We start from the raw sequence: 11,086 nt of genomic DNA on the forward strand, positions 1-11,086 counted from the left end.
TAACATCCTGTATATGGTACTAATCAACAGGAAAAAAAATTCCATGAATTATTAAAAATTACAGATGCTGTAGTAAAAGAACTTTAACAGGTAAGTCCAAATGGAGGATTTCTTTGTAATCATAAAGCAATAACTTTAAAAAAATCTAGAACTGTTCCAGAGATACAGCATTTTAAAATTTTTTCCAAAATTCACATCTTCAAAATGGCATGTACAGTGTCATATGTGGAGGGCTGTATCTCGGAATAGATTTTTTTTTTTCTTTTGAGAAAACAAAAAAATACATGGTCCTTACTTAGTCCTTCATTTTAAAATATGGGACTACGAATGTAAAATTTTTTCCTAGCCTGCCTGAATTGATGGGGACTATGCCGATAGGAATGTACATAAGAGTGCAGAAATTCTCTGCAATGAATGAGAAGTAAAAGAATGCTGCTGCGTGAAAAATTCCTGCATTGCCAGATCATATATTAAACAATTCACACCATGGCCACAGGCACATGTATTTGGGAGTCTTCGTGGCTGTGCATGGGGGGGGGGGGGGGGGGGGTGTGTACTTCCAGTAGAGAAAGAGCTAATGCTTGAAAGCTAGTATAAATAGTTTTCTGTTGCTCGTTTCTGTGTGTCACAAATCAGTCAGCTATAGAGTGGTTGCCTTTCCATTATCTACATCTACATCACTGCTCTGCAATTCACACTGAAGAGCCTGTCCGATTTACTGTCAAACTACCTTCCACCATTTTTCCACCAATACACTCTTTAATAGTGCATGGGCAAAATGAACACTTAAATCTTTCTACACAAGCTCTGATTTATCTTATTTTATTATGATGATCATTTCTTCCTATGTAGGTTGGCGACAGTAAAATATTTCTGCATTCAGATGACGAAGTTGGTGAATGAAACTTCATGAAAAGATCTTGCCATACTTATATCTGTCACGTAGACTTCTTTATGTTGTCACGCAGACTTCTTTATGTCCTCTATCAATCCCATATGGTAAGGAACCCATAATGTACAGCAATACTCTTATCAGAGGACAGACAAGCGTATCATACACAGATTCTTTAGTGGACCTGTTGTTCCTCTTATGTGTTCCGCCAATAAAATACAGTCTTTGGTTTGCTTACCACAACATTCCACCTTCACCCCACAACATTATCAATGTGATGATTCCAATTTAAATTTGTTAGCAACTATAATTCCAAGGTACTCAGTCGACGTGACAGCATTTAGATCTGTGTGATTTACTAAGCAACTGAAATTTAGTGGATTCCCTTTAACACAGAAGTGGATGACCACAAACTTTTCCTCACTTCTAGTCAACTGCCACTTTTGCCACAATAAAGATATCATGTCCAAGTCATTTTGCAACTGGTTCTTCTAATGCTTTTACTAGACAGTAAGTGATAGCATCACTGGCAAACAATCTAAATGAGCTGTTCGGATTGTCTCCTAAATCGTTTAGATAGATCAGGAACAGTAAAGCACCTGCAACACATCCTTGTGAACACTAGATACCACTTCTGTTTTACTCTATGGCTTTCTGTCAGTTATTATGAACTGTGACCTTTCTGACAGGAAATCACGAATCCAGTCACACAACTGAGACAACATTCCACAGGCATGCAATTCTATTAGAAATTGGTTGTGGGAAGCTGTGTCAAAAGCCTTCCCCAGATCTATGGAATTAATTTGAAAGCCGCTGTCAACATCATTCATTATTTTGTGCAAATAAAGAGCTGTTCGTGTTTCATAATAACAATATTTTCTGAATCCATGCTAACTGTGTGTCAACAGACCATTTTCTTGAAGGTGATTCATAATGTTCGAACACGGTATATGTTCCAAAACCCTAATGCAAATTGATGTCAGTAATCCAATGGTTGACTCCTCTTTTCTTTCCTAAGTATTAGTGTGACCTGTACAACTTTCCAGTCTTTAGATAAGGAGAGAGCAGCTGTATATGACTGCTAAGTATTGAGCTATTGTGTCAGCAGACTCGGAAATAAACCTATCTGGTACACAGTCTGGACCACACAACTTGCCTTATCTCTCTGGAATTTCTTTCAGATTTTACAATTAATTTTTTAAAATGTTTCTTTAAAGGTACTGTTATGCAAAAGCTGCTGACGTAGGCACTACAGGGGCGGGAGTGCTAAGGCTGAAGAATGGCAGGATGAAGCAGGGGGAAATACACTGAGTGCCAAAGAAACTAGTATAGGCATTCAAATACAGAGATATGTCAACAGGCAGAATACGGCGCTGTGGTCGGCAATGCTTACATGAGTATTCAAATACAGAGATATGTCAACAGGCAGAGTACGGCACTGTGGTCGGCAATGCTTACATAAGACAACAAGTGTCTGGCGCTATAATGGCAAGTTATCAAGATTTAAGTGAGTTTGAATGTGGTGTTACAGTTGGCGCACGAGCAATGGGACACAGCATCTCCAAGGTAGCCTCGCCTGGGTCCGCCAACACCAACATTGGACTGTCGATGAGTGGAGACATGTTGCCTGGTCCTACGAGTCTATCAAATTGTATCGAGTGGATGAACGTGTACGGGAATGGAGACAACCTCAAGAATCCATGGACCCTGCATGTCAGCAGGGGGCTGTTCAAGCTGGTGGAGGCTGTGTAATGGTGTAGGGTGTGTGCAGTTGGTGTGATATGGGACCCCTGATACGTCTAGATACGACTCTGACAGGTGACACGTACGTAAGCATCCTGTCTGATCACCTGCATCCATTCATGTCCATTGTGCATTCCGATGGACTTGGACAATTCCAGCAGGACAATGCGACACCCCACATGTCCAGAAATGCTACAGAGTGGCTCCAGGAACACTCTTCTGAGTTTAAACACTTCTGCTGGCCACTCAGCTCCCCAGACACGTGTTGTAAATGTACTGTACTAAGAGATCTCAAATTTATGGACATCCCTACAGGATTCATCGTGTCAGTTCCCTCCAATACTGCTTCAGACATTGTACCAGTTTTTTTCTCTCTTCACTGTATTATGAGATGTTGGAGATACAAAGCAAGTAGGAAGCTAATCAGTCACACTCAACCACTGCATTGGGCTGTGCCCTAAATATGGCCATGTAGCAATTATATGTACACTGGAAACAATGTAATCACAAAATTGGATGCAAAAAATGCTAGACAGGGAAGGGAAAACTTCAACGAAGAACTGAATTGGCAGCATTAATAGTACAGTCAGCATAATTAAGGACAGCGTAAACTTATTATTGCCCATGGTAAAATAGATTGATGTGAATATGTCAAACTGAAACAGGAATAAAATCCAATTAAAATCAGATTCACTAAATTTTTTACTCAATTTCACTTGCACAAGATACGATTTCAAAAGTGTCATCTATTGCCTTTTTTCTGCTCATTTTTCTGTTGCAAACCAAGGATATAAGATAGGGAATTGCTAAAAAGTAAGTAAGTGAAATTTGAATTAGATCAGGTCAAATAAAATTACAAAAATTGTGACTTCCTCACAGATAAAAGTAAGTGTAACAAGCCATCTTCTTAAACATAATATGGAGATGTAAAGCAAACTTGGATTATCTGAAACCTTCGATGCAGCTTCACCAACCAACAGTCAAACTTTCAACTTTCAACATTACCCAAGCCTTGGGTTACACTACAGATCAGATCAGATCAGGAGTTCATCACAACTAACACTTTGTACGGACATTCATTCAGTTTGCTTACTCTCAATCAAATTGTCACCTTTCAACCTAATCTATACACCAGGCTATACTGTTCCTGTCTGTGCATGAAAGAGGGCACATGCCGCAACATCATTATGTCATGGGATGAACCAACATCTGGTGTCGGTAGGTCCAATTGACCTTTAGATGGTACAAAAGTGCTGAATATGTCATGGGGATTGGATGGAAGAAACATTTGATTTTTTGCATAAGGTGGTTCAAAGTAAAAACAATGTTCATTCTTCTTTTAATTATTTAATGTCAACTAACATTCTATCACAATCTGTTATCACACCTTCACAGTAACGCCAAGTATTGTGGTTTTTGGATTGTATGGAGTATTAGGGTCGACTGAAGCGTCCGATCCCACCCATCGGCTATGACCCATGACATAAGGCTGTTGTGGTGTGTGACGTCATGATGGCGCAGAATTTAGTTTGTGAGAGTGGCGTGTTTGTAGGTGTCCATTTGATGTGATCAGTGGTGCTCTCTGGTGGTGTGTTTGTGTGTTAGTTGATGTTTATGGTTTAGTATGCGTGTGTGGCATGTTTATAGGTGGCGTATTGTTGCGGTCATGGTTCTCTCTGGTCTTGTGTTTATGGGTAGCATGTTACGTGGTGTATGGGGTTCACTTGCATGGTAGCATTGCACGTGTGTGGTAGCGGTAGTGACCGTGCTTTCAGCGGGATATTTTTCAGTGAGTTAACGAATTTGGCTTTGTTATGTCGACGTTATTGTAGTTTTTTTTTCTGTTCGTCGTGTGTGAATTTTGGTAAATTGCTTTTTTTATGTCTTTGGTAGGTATGGATATGACTGGCAAGGTCAACAGTTTTCGGTTGTGGGCAATGATGGGGGACAGTGCGTTGTCTCTAATAAAATTTCTTCAACTATTTGGATTTTTGGATGAAGTCGTGAAGTGTTCAGTGTGTCGTAAGAAATGAGGCTTACTAAAGTTCCGGCATCTCGGACCAGGGACGACTATATGTGGAGATGTCGTAAGGATAACAGGTCAAGGGAAGTGTTAGATTCCAATTTTGTTGGTTTGTTGTGTTTTTTGAGGTAGTGATGATTGTGGACGTGGTTGTAATTTTGGGTTTTATGATTTGATATCGGTAGTTTCTGTTGACCTATATAGGTCAAAGGAAGTGTTCGATTCCAATTTGTGGGATCGGTAGCTCATGTTGAGCTATACACGTCAAGGGAAGTGTCCGATTCCAGAGGATGTTGTGTTTAGTGGAATTTGGGGAGTTTTGTGTCAGCATCTCTTTTCGTTGTTTTGTGTGGGTTGGTATGGTGGTGTGTGTCTAAATTTTTTTTTTTTTTTTTTTTTATCTTCTTTGTCGCCACCCAACCCCCCCCCCCCCCCCCAATTTCCCATGCTTGTCCTGTTAGTTTCATTAGATTTTTTGTGGAACGTGTGTGTGTTGGTTTTTCAATGTATTTTCAGGTTTGTGGTCATGTGTACATAATGATGTCATAGGCGCCATATTGGAGTTTTAGTGTATGGTCATTTCTGCCATATTTGTGATGTCATGGGTCAAAGCAGACGGGTAGAATCGGATGCTTCTGTATTCCTGAGTATTATACAAACACTATTAGTATTTTGTCATGCTTCTCACTCTGTTGCAGGTTTTATGAGAAGAGTACCATTTCACTGCATTTACACAAATGTTGGTGTTCCAGTTACCTGTTCAAGGACTTCTTGAATGTAGTATAGAGCCTTGGCTTGGACAAGTGAGGTAATGTTAATGGCTGCTTTGTGGCATCTTTTGGTATGTACTTTCAAAGTTTGATTGTTAGCTGCCAAAACCAATAAATGAGAAAGCAAAAAACCTGGTTTTGGTGACAGATTGATCTGTAGCATAGCTAATTTGGAAAAAAAAACACCATCACTGGCGTTGACATTACTTTATAATCACCATGGTCTTTACAATTTTTATCGTATGTTTCCTCATCAAAGACAAAGAGAAGTATCAGATAATCCTCATTCCCCATTTTTTAAGCTACCACTGCACAGCACTACGAGATCCGTAAATGTCAAGGTAAAACTCTTGTTTTCTCAAGACAGAAGGTTGATCTTTTTATGGGGAGCGCACACTTACATATTGTTCAAAACTTAAAGCAGTGCTGTACACCATAAATTTTCAATGGCTTCCACAAGAAATGAAAGTTAAAGTAGTGAAAAATATGATGTCTGATCTTTGGTCAGTGATGTTGTCAACAATGAAAATATGCATCACAATTGTGTAACCAATAAGGCAACCATGACATGATGCAGTACTACACATTTCAGTAAGACAATGGAAAATATTGGATGGAATGTAACACTATTACGAAAAGACATTGCAGAGATGCTGAGTCGCAACTCTCACACACGAATGCAGCCTCTAGCTGCCAGAGGCTTTAGTCGTGTGTGTGTGTGTGTGTGTGTGTGTGTGTCATCTGTTTTTGACAAAAGCCTTCTTGGCTGAAAGCTTATTTTGTGACAGTCTTTCTGCTGGGCCTATTTGCGACTCAGTATCTCTGCTATATGGTGAGTAGCAACTACCCTATTCATAATAATGTTACGTTTCGATCAGAATATCACAGCCGCCCTGGAGGAATATGATGGACTTTTGAGCAGGGAAACTGCTATTAACCCATTAAGTACCAGTGTCCTATTTTGAGGACAGAGCACATATTTATTTATAACTACACAATACATTATTAATTTGCAACTATTACTGTTCTATGTCATTTGCTGATGCTTTTTAGAACAAATGTATGCTTAAAGGGAATTAAAAGCAATAAATTCTACTATTAATTGATTATTGAATACTAAGGTACACTTTTCGTATTACAGGTATTTACTTTATGGACAATTTTGAAATATTTGAAATATGTAGCAAAGATCTTTTTGTGATTATATATAGTCAACAATGTGTCTTTTAAACTACTTGCATTGTTAGCTCAATTAGAGTTATATTCATTGTTTTCCTTTGTTATAAAATTTGGTGTACTCGAAATAGGACACTGGGACTTGGTGTCATCATTTCAATTATTTGTACTGCTGCATGTTCGAATATGAAACTCTGCTACTGCTGATGTTTGATGTCACTTTGAAATTTACAGCGTATTATGTAAGTATATTTATGAATATGTTACCATTAGTAAATAATACAGTTGAAAATGACAAATGAATCTTTTCAAAAATCTGGAATATTTGAGGAAAATTTGTCAATTGACGAAATGATAGTCAAATACTATGGACGAAGTGGGCTGCAACAGTTTATTAGAGGCAAGTCTATTAGATTTGGCTGTAAGTTGTGGTCTCTTTGTGGAGCAAGTGGCTGCTGTTTCAAATTTGATTTATACTGTGGAAAGGATCCAGAAGATACTGCAAGGGATGACCAACTATTGGGATCAAGAGTAGTCCTAAACATGCTGGACTGCATTGAAACACCAGAGAAGCATTGTGTGTACTTTGACAATTTCTTCACTAGCAGAGATCTTCTGATTCATCTGAGAAATTTGCATTTTCAAGCAACTGGGACTGTCAGAGAGACTCGAGTTGGTGACTGTCCACTACTGAGCAGCAACGAACTGAAAAAGACAAGTTCGAGGAAACTATGACTACCAGTTCGACAGGAATGGTGAAGTCTTATTTGTTCGATGGCCACAACAACAGATGTGTTACTATTGGTACAAATTTTGACAAAGTTGGACCTTTGAGAGCAGCTACGCGGTACAGTGGACAAGCAAGTAAGAAGACAAGTGCAACAACCTGCCGTTTTGAAGTTGTATAACTCGTACATGGGAGGTGTTGACCACCGTGACTGGTTAGTTGGAAAATATGCGACGGTAATTAGAGGGAAAAAATGGTACTGGGTCCTATTTACACGTATGCTGGAAATGGCCCTCATAAATGCCTGGCTCTTCTACAGACTAAAACATGGGGAAAATGCACTGGATTTCAGACGTGCTGTTACAGTTATATACCTGAAATTGGACACTGGAAGACCAAATATTGGACGTCCAATGGAATACCCATCAAGTCAGTTGAGAGTGATACCAGATGTCAGGTTTGATGGAATTGGTCTTATGATTGACAAAAGAAGCACGCAAAGAAGATGTGTAAGAGCTAAATGCAACAGGAAACCAAAAACATATTGTGTTAAATGCCGTGTAACACTGTGTGTGAAGTGTTTTGTACCATTTCACAAGAAATAAATAGTTAAGACTTGAATACAGTTTAGTATGCTATACGATACTGTTAGATACCAGCGTCCTATTTTGAGGACGGCCATTATATCAGCATGTATAAATATTCTTTGACTATTTTTGTACTTATTGTGGTTCATACACTATGTACATTATAATTAAGGTATAAAAAATTCAATTTTAAAAAAAAATTAATTTGTGACTTAATGGGTTAAGGACTTCAAATATCAGACTCAAATGGGAAAATAGGAGTTTCACATGTGATGATGCATATTAGTGCAAAATGAGAACACCAAACTGGATACACTGCTACTCACCTCAGAGAGGTGCTGAACAGTTGACAGACACACTAAAAGTAGACCATTAGTTATTATGTGCTATCAAATAGAAACCACCTCCCACATCTGAAGGACTGTTATTGACAGCTTCCACTTTACTTTCATTCTATGTGCCTGTCTGCTGCACAATGTGGTGGATTGTAAATCTGTCCTATTTTTTATTGTTGTTATTTCTTACTGGATTTTCCACTATTTTTACTACAGAATCAGCAATATATAAGAATACTTTACTTCCACAACACATTAATTTGTCTCACTACTTGCAACCATCGCTATCACCTAGCGTACATTTCAAGTTCCACTACAGATCAGTCTATCACAATAACTGCGACTGTAAAAATAAATGAATAAATAAATAAATAAAATGCAGTCAATGATGATATCACTGTTCAAAGCACAAAAAGAAATTCTGTAAACTTGAGAACATCCACTGAAAAACTGCTCATGACGAAGTAGATGGCCACCTCCTGGAAAACTGCTTTGATTCTTTACCGGTGTACTTCAGGTATATTGAATTGCCTAGAACAATTTTATGTAATAGGCCTATATACTTAACTGTTATTTTAATTGTTGATCTTCATATTTTAATGTTGACATTTTCAAGTTTTTCTTTGCAAACATGTTTCCCTGTACTGAGACATGATCAAAGAAAGTGGTCACTGACACACGTTGAATCTAATAAAAATAAATGTTTCGCATTGGACCCCCTTCAAGTTTCCATTTTTATGTGCAATACAAGTAAATAAAATGTATCAAAACACTTGCCAAAGATTTGTCTGTAATCTAGGCCTAATATAGATGTCTTTTGAATGGCTTCACCAACTCACAACAAAATTATGCTCTCCTTTGGCTATACTTCATATCAATCTGCCTTCAGGGGGGAGGAGCCCAATACTATAGTCTAGACAAAGTAAATGTCAAATGTTCAGAGACAATTTGTGTGTGTGTGTGTGTGTGTGTGTGTGTGTGTGTGTGTGTGTGTGCGCGCCAGCCATTTATTCTACAACTGCTTGTTAAATATTAAATCGCATGAGATGGCGTATCAAACACAGCACTTCCCTAGTATCACAGATTACAATCCAGTCATAACACCTGCCCTCTATGAAGAGATGCTGCCACATCAGGTCACTTGTTACACTACTGCAGATTTTCCATGAATTGCTAATACCATGGTGTATGTAAATGTGAAACAAATAAAGATAAAAATGTGTGTGAAGAGAATGTTCTGAAACTGGGGTGGGGCAAGCCTGTTGTCGATTTCACTCTACTCGCACATGCAATTATCATAACTGCACATATGGAGTGCAAAACAGAACAGCCTACATTAAAGCAAATGAAATGAAATCTCTACAACGTAGTAGTGGTTTGGGTACCACAGGAAAAAAAATTTCGGCTACATGTCAGTGCTTTTGCAAACGCTGTGGCTCATACGTAAACCACCCGCTTAGTAATGAGATTCTGCTTTACATTATTAGACCACTTTCCACACAATAAATCCACATAACCCACATAAGGATCAAACAATATTTATCTTTATGCTGAGAAATAGCGTTTGTCTTCAACTGCGGTAGTAGCATTTAACACCATCTGTGTATGCAAACTAGTAAAAAAAATTGATATACAGCAACAACACAATATCTCACTCCCACATTATTGATGAACTTTTTTTAAAAAATTATAAACACACTCACCAATGACAAACTATGTGCTATGGTTTAATCTACTCCTTCCTCGTATACAACTACAAACTATAGTTACTGGTAACTTGACTATGTAGACATAGGCTACATCAAGTGGTGTTCGTTATGCTTTACAGTAACAACCAGCAGTAGTTGCAGTACCCTGACATGTTACGAACAAACTAGTAGTAAAACGTTACCGCAACTTTTCTGACATTTTTTTCCCTGGCACAAAATCATCAGTGCTATACCTAGCTGAACAGCAATCACTGTCCTGATTACATTACTATTCATACTCTACTTTTTCAAATTTGTTTGGCCCGAGGAGACGATCAGTTCTCAATTTGCACTTACAACGCTTGCATTTGATGGCTCGGAAGTATGTATATCAATCGAAGTCTTCTTATTAACTTAGCATTTAACGTACGACGAAAAAAAAATATTGTCGGAAATGGAACGTCACTAACATCTGCCCTACGATTAGAAACTAAGAAAAACACAACGTTGACGTAACTGAATATATAGTCCTAGATGTCCACCCTTAAATTAATCAGGCAAAAAAATAAACAATAATACCGTCAAACTTTCGTCGACCATCAGGGGAAGCTGTCTTCTTCGCAAAGGGCTTTTACTATATCTAAACACATCAATCAGCTTTGCCATTTTTACAGCAAGTGCACTTCTTCTAACTACACAATCTAGCACTCACAACTCTGCGCACCTGCAACACTATATACAACAAAATTACCAAACATCAACTGTTAACACCAATAACACTTCGACGTGTTCCTTTGCCTTCCCACCACCAAGAATCATAGAAGTTACATTTCAAAATTCTAACACCTTTGGTAAATATTCGAATTTTGAAAACAAAACGAATCATCGCTGGTGCCTGTTGCGATCTCACCAAGTTATACTTTATTTGATTTTTGTGGTGAGACGAATGCAGTTAAAACGATAGTGATGATAAGTCTAATATGCATCCTGATGCAGTAGATGGAAAGGCCCCTGAGGTGAAGGAAGGAAATTAGATTGAGAATATTTTAGTTGCTGTCAACAGAAACAGTGACACTTTCAGATAAGATTGTTGCGAGCGATGTCCTTAATGTCCGTCGCATAAATACTTCCAACGAAAGACGAAA

General features: G+C 38.2%; 1 protein-coding gene across 1 annotated transcript in view; it reads right to left on the reverse strand.

Moving 5' to 3' along the window:
• LOC124550727 (gametogenetin-binding protein 2-like) overlaps positions 1-10,751 on the reverse strand; it is a 122,888-nt gene extending 112,137 nt beyond the window's left edge. Inside the window, exon 1 of the mRNA XM_047125450.1 lies at positions 10,521-10,751. Coding sequence (XP_046981406.1) covers positions 10,521-10,607 — 87 coding nt within the window. The 5' untranslated portion in view covers positions 10,608-10,751. The remainder of the gene's footprint in view (positions 1-10,520) is intronic.
• Between the last annotated feature and the right edge of the window lie 335 nt (positions 10,752-11,086).

Source organism: Schistocerca americana, chromosome 1, assembly GCF_021461395.2.
Source record: "Schistocerca americana isolate TAMUIC-IGC-003095 chromosome 1, iqSchAmer2.1, whole genome shotgun sequence".
Classification (NCBI taxonomy): Eukaryota; Metazoa; Arthropoda; class Insecta; order Orthoptera; family Acrididae; genus Schistocerca; species Schistocerca americana.